The sequence below is a fragment of the Vipera ursinii genome (assembly GCF_947247035.1).
Source record: "Vipera ursinii genome assembly, chromosome: 3".
NCBI classification, from domain to species: Eukaryota; Metazoa; Chordata; class Lepidosauria; order Squamata; family Viperidae; genus Vipera; species Vipera ursinii.
The window spans coordinates 165,836,671-165,855,498 of NC_139516.1; the positions used below are offsets into that span (position 1 = coordinate 165,836,671).

At 35.8% G+C, this 18,828-nt stretch overlaps 1 protein-coding gene across 1 annotated transcript in view; it reads left to right on the forward strand.

The window, feature by feature from the left end:
* The first annotated feature begins 1,152 nt into the window (after positions 1–1,152).
* Positions 1,153–18,828, forward strand: part of MIB1 (MIB E3 ubiquitin protein ligase 1) — a 47,770-nt gene continuing 30,094 nt past the window's right edge. The window contains exons 1-9 of the mRNA XM_083359363.1: positions 1,153–1,781; positions 6,966–7,137; positions 7,314–7,443; positions 8,776–8,880; positions 11,073–11,139; positions 11,920–12,124; positions 14,797–14,980; positions 16,051–16,195; positions 18,504–18,637. Coding sequence (XP_083215489.1) covers positions 1,553–1,781; positions 6,966–7,137; positions 7,314–7,443; positions 8,776–8,880; positions 11,073–11,139; positions 11,920–12,124; positions 14,797–14,980; positions 16,051–16,195; positions 18,504–18,637 — 1,371 coding nt within the window. The 5' untranslated portion in view covers positions 1,153–1,552. The remainder of the gene's footprint in view (positions 1,782–6,965; positions 7,138–7,313; positions 7,444–8,775; positions 8,881–11,072; positions 11,140–11,919; positions 12,125–14,796; positions 14,981–16,050; positions 16,196–18,503; positions 18,638–18,828) is intronic.

Below are 18,828 nucleotides of genomic sequence, written 5' to 3' on the forward strand. Positions count from 1 at the left end.
ATATAAAATGATATATCATCCATTTTTGTCCTTTAAGTGTGGTTGCTGAGGCAGCTGTAGTCTGTTTAAGACTAAGAGCTCTTCCCCATAATCTGCTAATGTCTTATCATCATCCCTGTTGGCTTTGTTGAACTGCAAGGCTGTCCTTATTACAGGTGCTAATTTACTGAACAATTATAACATCAGTTACCATTCTTGTAAAAGATCATTGGAACAACTTTGTACAGTATACATTTGTATTCTAATTAACTACATTTTATTCAACATTTTAATTTTCCAGTGCATAGCTGCTAGTCCCTCATAGACATGTCATAATGTGCACTGTTTATGAAGCTGCATGTTTTTTTTGCTTTTGCTGAAACTTATATTTTTAAAAAATACTGCCTTAAAATGTTTTTCAAATGTTGCTAATAGAGAGTACTGAAAAGGGTTATAAGCTGTATCTATAATATTAGCTTTTCTGTGGTTATAAAGAATAGTTCATAACATCTCAATCATGAGAGGTGCAAACCATTTCATGACACTAAAAGTAATGTGCTTGAAAGTTACAGACGAGTAACTTGAATTCTTGTAAGAAGATGGCTGAGCATACCTTGGGCAGAAAGAAAAACTAATTTTAGATGAAATAAAAACTGATTTTTTTTTCCTGAAGTATTCATCAGCTAAAGCTAAGGCATTCGAAACACAAAGTGAGAAGGCTAGAATCATGGGAGAAAACGTTAAATTGAAGAAGCCAAGAGAAGACAAGGTAATTAGTGTCAGACAATCCTGAGATAATATACAGCCACCAGCTCACAAAGTCTTAACCTAACGGTTTAACAAGAACCGTCTTGAAAGGAATGCCGGCAGAAAAGCTGCTCCGAGCGATAGCGAGAGAGCTATTGCCCTCCAGTTGTCCTTGCTCTTGTTGCCGGCCTGCTTCATCAGGCTCTTCCTAGGCTTGAGAGAGCTTTCAGGTGCAGCCACATTTCGCACAGCCCCCCACCCATTGCAAATCCAGAAGTTCGGCCCTAGGAGATGCAATACACTTCTCGTTTCCCTAGAGGTCCCTAAGGAGTCTTTCCTTTCTTTGTTCTGAATGGGGCCCTTCCCTTCTCCGGCTGCAGGATCGGAACATGCGCAGGAGAGCCCCGTGCCCTACGTCCACTACTACCAGGGCCGGGATGGCGATACCGCCGTAGTGCCCGGATGTAGCAGCCGAAGCGTCAGGTTCGCCCCCTCCCCTTTCGAACCTGCATAAAGCGCGGCCAGCTTCTCCGGGTTGGGCGACACCATTGGGGAGGCGGGAGGGGGGGAAAGGTTATACACCGCCAACGCTGCGCTCCGCTGGCGGAGGCCGCATCCCATCCACCCCGGTGGAGGAGACCGGCCGGCCGGCCGGTCGGCTGCCTGGCTGGCAGGCTTCGCTTCTCAGGTCTTTTGTTGTTCCGGCGTTTCGGGAAAGGCATTCCTGCGGCTTCGGCGACTCCCGTTTTCCCGTTATTGGCGTCACCGACTTTCCCGGCCTCGTCGCTGCACCGCGAGGGACGCCCCTCGGCCGAGTTAGGCAACAATGAGCAACTCGAGGAACAACCGAGTGATGGTGGAGGGCGTCGGAGCTCGGGTCGTCAGGGGGCCCGACTGGAAGTGGGGGAAGCAGGATGGCGGCGAGGGCCATGTGGGCACCGTGCGCAGTTTCGAAAGCCCCGAGGAGGTGGTGGTGGTCTGGGACAACGGCACGGCCGCCAATTACCGCTGCTCGGGAGCCTATGACCTGCGCATCCTCGATAGCGCGCCGACAGGTGAGAGGGAAGCGGGAGAGACGGGGCGCTTCCCGGGGGCGGGGAAGGGGAGATGTGCGGGTTTGGACCCTCCTTAAAACCGCTGAGTCTCCAGGCCGCCGGCGCGACTGCCGGCGCCGTCGGGACACCACCACTCTTTCAGTTTCCCAAGACCGGGTGAGGGTTGTTGGCGACTCTCAGACGAGGCCTTGTTTGTCCGCAGGGCTCCTAATCGTGGTGAAGGAACTCCCTGCTAAGGAGGGGTGGGAACGGGGAAGCCCACGGCAAAAGTTGCAGGGGGACGTAAGAGCTCAAGTAGTCGGCACAGGAAATGTTGAGAGATCAAAACATAATAGGAAAGAGGTGTGGGGTAGTGAAATTGACCCAGTGTGTCAATTGAAAATGCAGGTTATTACTGGTGACAGATTTTATTTTCCTGGGCTCCAAGATCACCGCAGATGGGGACTGTAGCCAAGAAATTAAAAGACGCTTGCTCCTGGGGAGGAAAGCCATGGCAAATCTAGACAACACACTAAAAATCAGACATCACCCTGTCAACAAAAGTGTGTATAGTCAAGGCTATGGTCTTCCCAGTTGCAATGTATGGCAGTGAAAGTTGGACCATAAAAAAGGCTGAGCGCCAAAGAATTGAGGCCTTTGAAGTATGGTGCTGGAGAAGACTCCTGCGAGTCCCTTGGACTGCAAGGCGATCAAACCGGTCAGTCCTAGAGGAGATCAACCCTGACTGCTCTTTAGAAGGCCAGATCCTGAAGCTAAAACTCAAATACTTTGGCCACCTAATGAGAAGGAAGGACTCACTGGAGAAGAGCCTAATGCTGGGAAAGATTGAGGGCAATAGAAGAAGGGGATGACAGAAAATGAGGTGGCTGGATGGAGTCACTGAAGCAGTAGGCGTGAGCTTAAAGGGACTCCAGAAGATGGTAGAGGACAGGAAAGCCTGGAGGAACATTGTCCATAGGGTCGCGATGGGTTGGACACGACTTCGCAACTAACAACAACAACTGGTGATGAGAGCATCCCCCTCCTCTGCCTTCAACTAATAGGAGTAAATCCTCCATGTCTAGGTTTGCCTTTCGAGGTTAATTTCTATGTATTAAGTTCAATTGGCACTTCTTTCTTAGTAAGATTTGGAGTTTTGCACCTAAGTTTAATAGAAAAACACTTTTATTTTATGGGACACAGAGATCTTTTAGGCTGTATGATTGGGGCTGCAACTTTGGCTTGGATAAATATAAAGAAATATTTTCAGAAGCAGCACTGCAAATTGACTTTCATCTTGCATAGTCATGCTCTTTTTCAAGAGAGACAATTTCAGCATCCTTTTTAAGAGTGTAGTATTGGAGTTAAATATTGGGAGGGTTCTTTTTTGTCTTTGTAAAAAAGGTTATTGTGTCACACTGTGAGTTACTCATTGTTACTCATTTTTTAAAATAGTTTTTGATCTAAGTTTGGAAAGTTTTATCCCAATGCTTGATTTAGTCTTGGAGAAGATGTCCATTGTAGCATATTCAACAATAGGGAAATATGTTTATAATTACATTGATATTTTACAATAGTGAGGAAATGTGGATTGTTAATGGCCTTGTTTTTTTTCAAATAATTATGTGAAAAATATTTCTTAGAAATAAGTAGTCACTGAATTAATGACACTTATATTTTATTTATTCAATTCCTATAGCTGCCCATCTAAATCAATGACTTTAGGCAACTTACAATTTACAAAATATGCAGTTATAACAATGTTAACCTTTTAAAACAAAAATAGAAAATGAAATAAATATTCAAAATAAATATGCATTCTAGCAGAGTTACTTGACCAGTTAACAATAAAGCCAGGTAAATGGGGCACTTAGCACATTCAGTTCTCCAGGCTCAGAAACACAGATTTTTGGAGCTTTATGAAAGACTAATAGAGTTGGGGCCATTCTAATCTCTGAGTTGAATATCCTCTGATATTCCCACAAATCAGGGGCTACTGCAGAAAATGGCCATCTTCTAGTCCCTACCAGCCCAACATTTTTTGGCTGACAGGATCTGCAGCATGCCTAATATGCTAGATCGAGTTGGACAAGTAGAGATTCTTGGAAAAAGAGTAACCCAGTCCCAAGCCATGTAGGGCTTTAAATGTGTGAACCAGCACCTTGAATTGCACCTGGAAACAGTACCAGTAAAAGTGTACCAGTAGTAGTGGTGTTACATTTGCCATTAATCTGGTATCATTTACCATATGCGCAGTTGTATTCTGTACCAGTTCTATACAAGTTTCTGAATACTGTTCAGGGTGAGCCCCATGTAGAGCATGTTTCAGTAGCCTACACAATGAACAGAGCATTCCAGTCCAAGAATTGGTATAATTGGTGCACCCCCCTCCTCCCAGAAAATGCAAATGCTCTCTTAGCCATGGCTGCCATCTGCCATGTGAGCAGGATCTATGAGTCTAGGAGGACCCCCAGATTGCACAATAGGTCTGTCAGGGATAGTGCAGCCCCATCCAAAAATAAGGATGGAAGAACCTGTATGTAGATACACTACTGCCCTTTTTATTGTTAAACAATTACCTGTTAAAGGCAGCTTCATTTTTTTGATTAAGAGATAGTCCTTGACTTACAACCATTTGATAAGTTACCATTCAAAGTTACAATAGCACCGAAAAAAGTGATATATTCTAACACTTATGAGCATTATAACATCCCTGTGGTCAGGTGATCAAAATTCAGATGCTTGGCAATTGGACATGTATTTCTGATGGTTGCAGTGTACTGGGGTAATGTGATTACCTTTGTGATCTTCTGACAAGCAAAGATAATGAAGTCAGATTCACTTCATCATTTTTGTAACTTAACAACTTAGTGATTCACTTAAATCGTGGCAAGAGAGGCTGTAAAATGGGGCAAAATTCACTTAACAACTGTCTGGCCTAGCAATGGAAATTTGGGGGTCAATTGTGGTTGTAAGTCAAGGACTGCTTGTATCTGATCAAATATTATTCCCTTGATCAACTATATTGCTTTTATAAACACATTTCGATTCATTGATCAAATATTTTATACTTTTTAATGGTACTGTCTTTTTATGTATAAATTACTATTAATAATAGAAAATATAGAAGCTGGTGAGTGTGATTTCATTTTGTTAGGGTCAGTGTTTTAAGCAATTAGTTTCAGATGAATCCTTTTTTTTAAATAAATGAGAATCTCCATAGATATCTAGAATTATGTTATGAAATTCAGTCCTTTTAATATCATTGTTTACTTGATGGTGTTACTTATGCAAATCATTGTAATACTATAGGAATTTGATTATAAAATTAGAATTATGTATTTGATACTAAGATAACTATTTACGTTATTGTGTAACAATTTAATATCTTAAGTGATTGATGGTAGACCAAGGAATTGCTCATTTTTCTGCTCAACCTTCACTCCTTTCACTCCATACATCTTTCATAGTATTATAGGACTCCAGAATGAGCTCTCTAAGTTTGCTTTCTGGTGCAGAAATCAAGGAGGGAACCAAAACATTCTCAAGCAATTTACCATAAGGATGTGTTATCTTGATAAGGGTGAAATGATTTCTTCAGCTTAGAATAGATTTAATTAAGGTCAGAAGGAAGGAGGGGGAATCTTTTGATTCCTTAGATTTAGATCCTAAAGTTTCTGTCTGCTGGGCCCTATACTCATTGTTCTATTAGTGACAACATAATATATACCCTCTGACAAACACTTGCTAGGTAAGCAGAAACAAAATTGCTTGTAAACTTAGATGTCCAGTCCCACTAAATGTTATATCTCTATTTATGTAGTGCAGTCTATATCTCTTCAGAAGAAAATGTTCTTTGTATATTATCATTTCAATAAGGCATTCTTTGTTTTGTAATCTTAAAAACTTATCCTAAAATTGGCAGTTCTTTTGTTGATCTAGTAAAAAATTGAAATATGATGTAACATAAACTTCAATTTTATTGTTTGAAACAATAAAAACATTTCCCAGAAAGAGAATATAAATATGGACTTTGTATTGATATAATCTCTAAATTGGAATGTTGCCTTAAAAGAAACATACCACATTCATATGGTTTTAAGTGGGAAAATATTTGAACTGTCTGTTGGCTTTCAGTTACCATTTAAATACATACTGTATATATTGACAAATAAACCTGAAATCTTTTAGTTACTACAAAACTATTATATGCTTATTATACAAACACATTTATTTCAATTTATATGACTGCCCATCTCAAATTCATAACTGTGAGCAGCTAGCACCTAGAAAAACTAAAAACACAGACAGTAGCTTGAGTAAAAACAAACTCATCAGTCACAATTAACAAATGTATGGATTCAGTGTTTCTGTTGTTAGAAGATTATTGCCTATTTGCTTAAAAGAGATTAATTGTAGGGGAAAATGCAATTTGGAAATTATGTCATTTCTCTTGAGATTAAAAATATATGAAACAGTAGGAAGAGCCAAACCAGATCAATGATGCATTGATATTCAATATAGCATTGGTGTTTAGTAGGCCCAGCTCTAAATTTTGAAATAGAAGGGAAGGCAACATAATAATGATAGAACTCATGAATGAATTTGTAGATTTCTTGTCACATTAATTAGTACATATGGAAATGAAAAGAATTCAGATTCAAGCAGCAAACTGACATAGCTGCCCTTTTAAATATTCTGTTCCTGTCTGTGACCTTGTTTGTTCTTTTTTCTTGTTAATTTCATTCAGTGACTCCTAGTTCTACTATTTTTGTGAGATAACAGTTTTGTTCCTGCTCTTTTTACGCCATGAAGAGAAAAGCCCATTTAATTTATAGTAACTATATTCTTTTTTAAGATATAGTAACTAGAACTATATGTATTTGTATATAAATTGTAATGATGATACTGAAGTTCTGTCAGTTCTAGTATTTAAAGAGTGTGAATTTGCCTATCTGGCAGATTGGATTGTTTTTAATATGTAGTTATAAACCCAGTATCTTACATGAATTCATATTTGAACATTTGACATAATTAGTACCTGAAGCTATTATGTGATTAAATTGAATAATGTGGGCATTATAGGGTGAGGTTTGAAAAGTAATTGAAATTATAATAATATACTCAATGCCTAGACCAGTATATGTTTTTGTGTTTGCTTTCATATGTTCTGTTTAAAATACTATGTTAGTTGTATATTTATAGGTATTAAACATGATGGGACTATGTGCGATACTTGTCGCCAGCAACCAATAATTGGTATTCGATGGAAATGTGCAGAATGTACAAATTATGATTTATGCACAGTATGTTATCATGGGGATAAACATCATCTAAGACACCGTTTTTACAGAATAACCACACCTGGAAGTGAAAGGTAATAAATATGTTTTATTTTAAAACTATAATATTTAGAAAAATGCCTGCATCTAAAATGTTCATTAAGCTGAAATGTACTGTTTTAACTTAAAGTACATTTTAGATTTTGACAAACATTTTTAACTTATTTTTGATTGGACATCTCTTTAACCTATCATCAATATTAAATTTTAGGGTATTACTGGAATCTCGCCGTAAATCAAAGAAAATTACTGCAAGAGGAATTTTTACAGGTGCCAGGGTGGTACGAGGAGTTGATTGGCAATGGGAAGATCAGGATGGTGGCAATGGACGCAGGGGCAAAGTAAGATTTCATAGTACCATTAAGGTTTCCTTACTATGGACAGTTCATTGGACTAGTGGCAGGATATATGTATTATGTGTTCCTACCAGTGGAGGCTTCAGTTACAAATGAGTATTCGATATCTCTTTGGATTTTCCTTCTAACTAGCAACCTTTCTTTGTCCTCTGTGCCATTAAAAAATAAATATTGATATGTTTACTGACTCATCCTGATGTGACTCACTGACCTAATGCAGTAATACTGTAGTATACTGAGGTGATGATAGTAATATTATTTGGTGAAGGGGTAGTAAAAATTCATAATGAGTACGATAAAAACAGACTATAGTATATTTCTAAGAGGTGTTTTATGGCAGAAATTGTGCTTGTCCATCTCAATTTCATCTGAACAATGACAACCTGTAATCTTTCTTGATAAAGATGCTAATAAGTCTACTTCAGACTGCCTAATGACATAATGTTTAATGGATTTCTTTAATATGATGGTTGGTTTCATTTATCTTTGACTATGTAATGTAAATTTTTATCTAATAATTTTTAACTTATGAGCAGACTACTTGAAAAAGCATGACCTCCCAAAAATATACTCTGTTACTAAGTTTTGAGTGGGGTTTCATTACCTAAGTCATATCCTATAAATAATATATAACGCTAATAAAAATATTGCTGCTTTAAAAAGAAGCAATAGTGATAATTGCTTTAAAAAAAATAAGAGTAGACATACTGAACATTGCTGAGTTTAAGCTAGTTTCTGATCACACTTTGGCCTTGCAACACATAGGTGGTTGTGGGTAAAAATTGCAGTCTTGTTTTTTTGGTTACAAGATAGAAATTTATATAGTTACCCTGACGGATGACTGTTAGGAAATAAAGAGTGTATTCCTTCTTTTTTTTGATTACTATAGTGTTTGCTAATTATAACCATAATATTCTTCTAATAGCTTGCCAGACAAGACTTGGGGCACCATGTTTAAGTGATTTGGATCCTTCCTAAATGGCCCAATAAAAGGAATTGATGTGGAAAATGGGAGGGATGTCACTGTTGGTCTTTGCCTGCTGGTCTTTGGAGAAATACATTAGTCCCTCATATTTTTAATCATCAGTGCAAAGGCATAGGATATTTTTTAACTGCTGCTTTAATAGTTTTCTTTATAGTTGTGTTGCTTGTTCTTTTTTTTAAAAAAATGATTTGTATTGTAATTTATTAGCAGGTTTTTTTTAAGTGTAACTAATTCACTGTTTTCAGAAAAATAACAAGCATTTTTGCTGATTGTGAGATTGGTCATGATTATTATTTTTTTTTTGTGAAATAGTATCCTCTTTATTTTGCTAGGTAACTGAAATCCAAGATTGGAGTGCATCAAGTCCACACAGTGCAGCATATGTTTTATGGGACAATGGAGCTAAAAACCTTTACAGAGTTGGCTTTGAGGGCATGGTAAGAAGTAAAACAACACAAAGAACCTCAGTATTTCATGATGAAGTAATAAAAATGGCCTGTGCTGTGCTATTTTCTTTTGTGTTGTCCTTCTGTCAGTTTGCATGCTGTTAGGCGCTTCATTGTTCCTACAGCTGTAGGGATAACTAATGCATATGCATAAGTCTGATTTCAGACTAATTTTTAAGCTGGCTTCTGTCTCTGTATCCATAGTATTTCCTGTTTTAAATATGGTAGGTGACATTTCTAAAAAAATAAAGCTAATATCTTTCATAGTAGAGATTGCTGTAAAACAGTTCTGTGTTTATTTCCATCCTTTAGGTAGTCAAATATTTGGATTCATGAAACAATGCACTATGGACATTAATTTTTTGTTTAAGTAATTTTGGTTTCAGTGATGCTAGGGCATAATTGCTACAGCTAATGTTTTCTTTTGTTCATTTCACGTGTCCATTTCACATGTTTTAAACCGATTTCTGCAAACATTACATAACATGAATATAATTGGTACAGATGTATGGTTTATGGACATTTTCTAGCATTAGTAAAATTACTCATCTCTTATGAAAATTGATTTTATTGCAGTTTGTTGTCTTTATACAAATTGATATCCTAATCAAGATTCAAGATCCTCCCATTTTCTGTTTGGTAATAAAATAGTGTGATGCAAATATTAGGAGAAGTGTACTTTGTTCAAAATTATGGATTAGTATAAATAAGCTTTTCTCTCCCATCATGTTAGTCTTGCAACACAAACAGAGCATAATCAACCAAGGTGCTTCATTGATTTTAAAATTACTTTTTGAAAAGTTCTACCTTCAAAGTTCATGGTGCTGCATGTTCAAACATAACTATAGTTGTTAAAAATAGCTTAGTGAGTTCCATACATGTACATGCTTTCCTCCCATGCTTTGATTCTTTTTCTTTGTTCCTGTTACCAAATTGCAGGATGTGAGTGTGCAAATGCAGAGACTCTGGGATGGTATACTTATGAATTTTGGAAGTATTATTCAGAGGAGAAAACATTATTTTTTGCATCTTCCAGTTTACGTTTTTGGGACTTTTTTCTCCTGATGAAAAAGAAATACAGAGTTCTTTGTAGCAACATATGGTTGGAATATACATCCACCTGTCCCTTTGCTCCCTGAGTGTCAGTTGATATGATTAAAACTCGGTTTTCTTCCTGTTTGCTTCCTAGTTTAGTATATATGCCTTGAACGACCTTTGTCCAATGGGAATTGCTTCAGAAATAGAACCAGATGTCTGCTATTTGGATTAGGCATGGCAAGAACAATTAGGCAAGAGAAACTTAGAATTTTGCTAGGTATATTAAGGAATTTTTGCTAGGTATATTACGGTAGCTGGAGGTACTCTTTAGACTAGAGTATATATGTATGTATGTATGTATGTATGTATATGTACAGTATGCATGTATGTATGTATTTGCTGCCATCTGCCCTACAAGGTGACCTGTATATACACTGTAAGCTTGCAAGGTTGTCTTATTTTATGCATTTTATTTGACTTTGCAAACACACATGTTCCCAAATGTTTAGGGAAATTGTGATTCAGCATTATCACCGATTTTATAAGAGATGAATGTGCCTAAGTTAGACAAGGCTTTCCATTTCTTGAATGTAGACAGAGAAGGTATGATTAAAATGAGAAAGAAATGAAACTTTGATAATCACATCCATACTAACCAAGGATTTTAAGGATCCTGAATCATAATTGGAATGCTTGAATATTAACTTAAAACGATCCTTTTCCAATAGTTCGTACAGATTTACTACAGAGTAAGTGGCAGAATTTTCTAATCTTTTTTTTTTTTTGCCCGGAACTATAGAACAAATAGGGCAAAGGTAGTGCCGTTATGCTACAATTCTTTATACATTTACTGGTAACAAGCTCCACTTAAAATAATCAGGCTTATACCTGGGGAAACATAGTTTTTTTCAGTTTCCATAATGGTGAAGTATGAATGCCCACTTAAAACCAGAGTCTATTTACTAGATAGTATCCACAGTTTAGAATGATCTGTAGTGAAGCATCAGTCTGTTATTTCCTTATGAATTAGTGAAAGCTTTCAAAGTACTGTTTATCAAGTCATAATATTATCTCACACAATCTTATGATGCGTATATGGATTCAGAGTTAACTTCTCTGTATGATTTTTTTTTTGTTTCTTCTAGTCAGACCTTAAATGTGTCCAGGATTCAAAAGGAGGATCTTTCTATCGAGACCACTGTCCTGTGCTTGGTAAGTTAGAAGATAGAGAATTCTGATACTTAAGTGTATAAAACTAAAGGGACATATGTGTGGGCAATTTAATAGGTGATTGATGACATTAATGACAGTGGTTTTAGGAAAAATGCCTGCTTACTTAAGGAACCATAATTCTGGGAGGTAAATGCAATAAGTATTGTTTATTGGGATTCACAAATACAGTGATCGCTGGACAGGAATGCAGAAGAGCAAGGTTGCAAGGTCTCTGAAATGATATACAAGAATTAGAAAGGCAATGTATCATAATTTATATAGCCAGAATCTAACATCTGATAAGAATTTCTATTTCTTTAAAGTGTTCCAAGCCTGCCCTTTCTACTGATGCTGGTACCTCCGAACATACAGTGTCTGTTATTATGCCAATATTTTGATTTCTTTCATACCAAGGAAAAGAGAAGAACCTGATTATCTGCATCCTTCCCCTCCAGGTCATCAGGCAGTTTGTCGTCTTTCACTGTGGAATTCAGAATATTTTACAGAAATCATGTGTGCAAAGATAGAACATTATGTGCCCCCCCGAGAGCATTTTATTTAACATTTATCGTATTTTTGCAGACTATAATTGCGTAAGTTTGTTAAGTGGTAATACTATTTCCTGATTTCACTATTAGTTATGTAAGGCTGCTGTGTTTCTACATTGCTGGGATTAGACCGCTAAAATAGCAATGTATCCTTTTATATGATTATGAATTATGTCTTTATTTATGGATGCAATTTCCAAAAGATGCATTCTCCTTATATTCTTAACTTTAGGAGAACAGAATGGCAACCGAAATCCTGGTGGTTTACAGATTGGTGATCTAGTGAACATTGATCTTGACTTAGAAATTGTTCAGTCATTGCAACATGGTCATGGAGGATGGACTGATGGGATGTTTGAAACCTTAACGACTACTGGCACGGTTTGTGGAATAGATGAAGATCATGACATTGTTGTACAATATCCAAGTGGGAATAGGTATATTTTTTTATAAAGCAAATCATGCAAGTGTTTAATTAGTATTTTATATTTACTCTTGTGTCATGCAAGATCTCTAGATAAGAATGGAAATGCTAATTCATATTGATGAAATGACTTTCAAATAAATGCCATGGGCAACAGTAAAAGTGCTGACATTTGGCTAGCTTTGCTTTATATTCATTGTCCCGTATGGTATTACGAGGAAATCATTCCACCAGTTAATAGCAGCTTAAGAAATCTATAGTCCGTGAGTAATCTGCATTACTTTTTGTTATAAACGCATCAAAATACTATAACAAGAATGGGACACATTCGTTGTTTATTTCTTTTGATATGTTTCCATGCACAGATCCTATAATTCAAACAGAATTCTCAGGAATATAATAATTAATATAGCACAGAAATATCTTTTTAGATTCTCCACTCTGCATTTTGTGTCATTTACCCATTTCTTGTGTCTTGCAAAAGAACTATAACTATCAACAGCATGTTCATTAGTTTTGCTTTATATACTGTATACAATAAGGCAGTGGTGGGATTCAGCCAGTTCGCACCAGTTCGGTAGAACTGGTAGCTAATTTTTTGTTGTCCAGGACCAGAATGGACTTCTGGAAGCAGCATCCACACAGAGAACCGGTTGTTCTCATATTTGAATCCCACCATTGCAATAAGGATTATTTTCTATTTTTGTAAAACTTTGTACATTTGCTGATTACCTTCACTGGAGAAGCATCTATTTAAAACATTTAGTTTATGACAAAGTAAAGTAAGGTTGGTTTTAGTCAAGAGCACTACTTAAACTAACAGTTCCAATTGGAATAGTATTTTCAACCCTTTCCAAATATTTTTGTAAAGAAAACTACCCAACTCCCAAATTGTCTTTGTTTAGGAATATTAGATCTACTTCTGTTTCCTGCTACAGTCTAACAATGCTGATAGCTTGAGCCTGAAAATCTGTGCAGTTCCTTAACTTATAGGCATTGTACACAAAGACTTTTAAGAATACTGTCAGAAGCAGTATTCTTAACTTTTTGTACAGTTAATTCTCCTCCCTCTAGCCATAAACAAGTCTTTGTTGGGATCATACTACATAGAACAAGCAAACATTTTTCTAGACCCTTAGACAGTTTTTACTTGGAGTATTTAAAAATCAGATTTATGACTGCATTCTTAAAAATGAATATATGAGCAGTTTTTAATTTCAAATATAAGACTAAATTAAAAGGCACAAAATCACATCAAAGCGTTTCCAGCATCGTGATTTCAATATTGGCCAAATAGATGCCTGTGTGTTGTCTTATGTCATTGAATTATATAATTACTTCATTGTTGTATTTTTTCTTTAATTTTTTTCCCCATTTAGTTTTAAAGGATGACCCTGGTTTCCAGTATTGTAAGAAAAAATGTGTTTTTTTTCTTTCTGACTTTCTTCACAACATATTACAGTAATTTGTTTAATTCCCACATTTCCAATGTTTCATCAAAGGGAAGATGGTTTAGTATTGTGGTCATGGATTTGGAAAGTCCCATGTAGATCCTTGATTCCAATCTCTTGCTTCTGTTTAAACATATCCAGTGAAGAAAAGCCTATCACCCATCTGTTCAATTAGTCAAATTGCTCTCATTCAAAAAAAATTGCTTTGACCTTTCTTTTCTGTGTACTTTGTGTACCATTTGGTATTGGCAGTCACATATTTTAAAATTATCTTAATTGTTGTTAGATGAGATGTGCAAAATGTTTGCAGTAGGGACACTTTTTTAAGTTCAGACAATTGTTTCAGGTTTAAAACAATTCACTTTGAACTCATAGCAACTTTACCAGAAATGTTCCAAACTGAAACAGAGTAAGCTTAAAACAGCTCTGGTAAGGTCAACACAGATTGGTAAAATTTCTTTTTGAGTTGAAAAAGACTACATTGAATTCTGAAAATACCTCTAATACTTAACATGGCCACACATTGAGTCAGTGTTCTCTTACCTGTGTTTTACAGCTTAAAATTCCTTTGCCAGCCAGTCATTACACTCTAAGGTGCTATTTTATGTCTCTGTACGTTCGTATATAAAATTATGATGCTGTTTTTCCTTCTAGTTTATATTGAACTATATTTGCCATTTTAATTTCCATTCTCCAAGTTTGAAATGCACTTAGACTTTGTTATTCAAGCCTTTGAGGTAAATTAGGTCAAGAAACAGACATTAGAGAGATTTCAGGAATGCTACTTTATTGTTATGGGTTATAATAACAGAATCAGAAAAACCTTTCAGTCCTATTTTAGTTTTATCTGTCAGTTCACCCTAACTCTGCAGTTAATAGTGCTTTGGAAGATTTATAAGACCAACCTTTTGAGAACTATCACATTCTTCTTTAGTAAGATTTGTTCTATTACCTGTTTAATATTCACCAGCGTATCAGCTGGTCTATTCAGAATAAGCCTTAAAGTAACTGGCTTGTAAACTACTGGATTGCCTTTAGATTACTTGATTAAAAAAATATCTTTGATTATTCTCACTGCAGTTAATAATCAGTATCCTAAAAGCATTATTATAATTCAGAATCAAGCATCTTTTGCAAACGAGGAGCAAAACTGAGCAACAGTAAACTATGCAGTTATGCTCTCATAAAACTATAAAATCGCTTGCCATAATAATATGTTATTTTTACTTTTTAGATGGACCTTTAACCCCGCTGTTCTTACTAAAGCCAATGTTGTTCGAAGTGGAGATGGTGTGCAAGGTGCTGAAGGTGGTACTTCACAATTTCAAGTGGGTGATCTTGTCCAAGTTTGTTATGACTTAGAAAGAATTAAGTTGCTTCAAAGGGGACATGGTGAATGGGCTGAAGCAATGCTTCCTGTAAGTTTACATAAATATATTTGTTGTTTTTTAATTTGAAATTAAAAATGTGCATAAGTTTATTTCAGGACTGAAATCCTTCAGTGAATGACAGTGAAATTTTAGAAAATTATGTAAATTATTTCCATTGGAGATAGGTTTCTCTTTTCGGATAAATCGTATTGATAATCAGGTATAAGGAATCAAAAGGGAGGAAATGACTTTCTGCTTGGATAGTTTATTCCAGCAGTTACCATTATGACACAAATAAGCAATAGTAATAAACTTGGAATGAAGTTTGATGTAAAAAATTAAGTCTACTTAGTTTCTAAGCATTGTTGAGTATTGAATATGAATATTATTGAATGTGAATTAAAGTTAGTCCTCAATTTGCAACCATTCATTTTGTGACTGCTCGAAGTTACAACGGTACTGAAAAAAGTGACTTATGACTGTTTTTCACACATACAACCATTGTAATATTCCCATGTTCATGTGATCAAAATTTGGATGCTTGGCAACTGGTTCTTATTTATAATGGTTTGCTGTGCCCCAGCATCATGTGATCACTTTTGCAACCTTCTGACAAGCAAAGTCAATGGGGAAGCCACATTCACTTAACAACCATGTTACTAATTTAACAACTATAATGATTCACTTAACAGCTGCGGCAAGAAAGGTTGTAAAATGGGACAAAATTCACTTAACAAATATCACAATTAGCAACATAAATTTGGGCTCAATTATGGTCATAGGTTGAAGATTATCTGTATAACATTCTCTCAACTATATCTTATTTTATCTTCTAGGATTAGACATTTGTACAATCTTAAAAATAAATTTCTAGTATCTTAAAAATGTGAAAATCATCCGTAGAAGATCGCTTAGCTAAAATGAGTTGGACTATTTGATTGCTGAATTTATTGAAAAATAATAAAAATATTTTACTGAAATCATAATAGAAATGAATTTATTTTTTTAGATAACAATGATTGATCTGCAGTTATTATTAGATCAACATTCACAGAGCTTTATTGGAATATAGTATAAAATGGTGATGTTATAAATAATATTAGATTTCTTTAATGTAGACCCTAGGTAAAGTTGGAAGGGTCCAGCAGATCTACTCGGATAGTGACTTAAAAGTAGAGGTTTGTGGAACGTCTTGGACATATAATCCCGCTGCTGTGTCAAAGGTAGCATCAGCAGGATCAGCCATAAGCAATGCATCTGGTGGTAAGTTAGAAGCTAACAAATACTACAGAAATTAAAATTTTGAAGTCTTACGTTGCTTAGTTTTAAAATTTTGTTGCTGTCTTTTAACAACACTTTTATTTAGAATAGTTCTTAAATATACAGTGTAACCTACTCTTGAATGTTTTTGTTAGATACATGAATTGTGATTTTATTTATTTATTTAATCAATTTACATGACCTCCTGACTCATAAATTGCAACCTTGGTCAACTAACATATGGAACAAGAGGAACCAATGAACATAAAAAAACACAAAACCACAGCACAGTACAACGCATCTGAGCCTAATTGCAGTATGTTCTCGTTCCAAAACCAGTTTAACTGAAGGGCTTGTCTCCCCATCTTCAGAGAAAAAAAATATTTTTACAGAAGGGTGACACATGCTGCCTTCTGTTCTTTGGGCTCCATCAATTTTTATTCAAAAACTTTATTCCTATTGTAGTTGTTCAAATGATAATATATTTTAGTTGGATTATTCTTACCTTTTGTTTGCTACTTTCATTTTTATTCCTCAGATTTCTGTAACTACTTCCCCCACTCCCCTAGCAATATTATATTATGGTTTGTTGCACAGTTAGCCAGATGTTCAGACTGGATTTGGCCTTTTTATCCACCTATTGAGTACTTCCCAAGGACTGGGATAAGCAAATACTAATGTTTGATATAACGTGTTAGAGGTGTTGTCACAGGTTGTAAGCTGTTCTGAGTAAAGCTGCCTTTTGCAATTGACTGGAGGTGAATTTGTCAATGCTGATGATGTTCAAGTGGTGTTTTAGAATTGCATTCAAGGTGTCTGTTACTATTGGTACTACCTTTGCTTTCTTTTGCCATAGTTGTTCTATTTCTAATTGCAGGTCTTTGTATTTTGTTATCTTCTCCAGTTCTTTCTCTTCTCTTCTACTGTCTCCAGATACTGCTATGTCCACTACCCAGACTTTTTTGTCTTTTTTACCGACAGTTGTTAAGTCTGGGGTGTTATGTGGTAGGTCTATGTCTGTTTGAATTCTAATGTCCCAAAGCAATTTAGCTTCACTTTCTATGACTTTCTGTATTTTATGGTCCCACCAGTTCTTGCTTGCCTGCAAATGGTATTTCTTACAGATCTTCCAGTGAATCATTGTTGCTATTTTATTATGTCATTGTTTGTAGTCAGTCTGTGCAGTCTTCTTATAGTAGGTAACCAGGTGATCCATTGTTTCTTCAGCTTTCTGCAGAGTTGGCACTTGCTGTCTTCCCAGTTCTGGCTTTGTACACCTTTGTTCTTAAGGCTTGGTCTTGGGCAGCAGAATTGGCTCCTCTGTCTCTTTTTTCAACTATTCTGCTCTCAGCCATTGCCAGGTGTTATCTGCTTTGCCTGCTATTTTTTTTAATGAACTGGCTATGTAAATAATTTGTCTTTTTTCTATTCATTTGGTCTTTCTTGTAGTTTGGTCTCTCTAGAATTCATAAGCCTTCCTGGTATAACTTCAGTGCATCTTCTTCACTATCCTTCAGATATTCTTCCAATGCCCTTTTTTCTTCTTCAACAACCTAATGTACTTGCAAGATCCCATGCTCACCTATTTAGCTTGGTAAATAGAATCTGGCAATATCACTACAAAGATGAAGAGTATGATTCATTGTCATTATTTTTTTGGTCTACCTATCCAGGGCCTTTAGTTCTGCTTGAGTCCAGTCCACTATTCCAGTTGTGTATCTAATGACCGGAATTGCCCAGGTGTTAATTGCCTTGATAGTATTTCCTCCACTGAATTTGGATTTTGGATCTTCTTCACTCTCTTGATGTATTCACCTCTAATCTTTTTCTGGACGTAGTGTGCTTGATGGTGTCAGCTTGAAGGATGCACAGATATTTGTAATAATCATCTTCACCCAGACTCTTTGTGTTATTTCCACACATCTTTGCTTTCTATTGCCACAGTTGTTCTATTTGTACTTGCATGTTTTTCTATTTTGTTATCTTTTGTTATCATGTTATCATCTTTCTGTAACAGGAAGAACTTTCTAACCTTCATTACTTAGCAGATGATAAATAACATTTAAGCTTGCACTTGGTAGTCTCATGGATATCTGCTCTACCATAATATTTCCATTGTAGGAAATGCTACTATGCAGTCATGATCTAGGCAAGTAGCAAAATGTTAAAGCAATTTTAAATACTATCGCAATATTGATCAAGTTTGTTACATGTATATTACTTAAGTAAAAAAAATATTTTGTTCAAATGCAACTCTACATTCAGATACTATACACCTGGTACTATTAATTATTTCACTTAATATTCTCAGAGAGATTGTCCCAGTTGCTGAAGAAATTATTTGAAACTCAGGAATCTGGGGATCTTAATGAGGAGCTGGTTAAAGCAGCTGCTAATGGAGATGTAGCAAAAGTGGAAGATTTGCTTAAAAGACCTGATGTAGATGTGAGTATTTAATTATATTATTCCTAATAAGAGAAATTAAGAGTTTTTATCAATAATTAGAGGTTCTTGGAAAGATAAGACATTATTTAATCAAAATAAAGGTAGACTTTTCTTTCACAATCTTTACTGTTGCAAATAAGTTATTTATGCTTAAACATAGGAAAACCTACCTACATTAACATGTGGTTCAT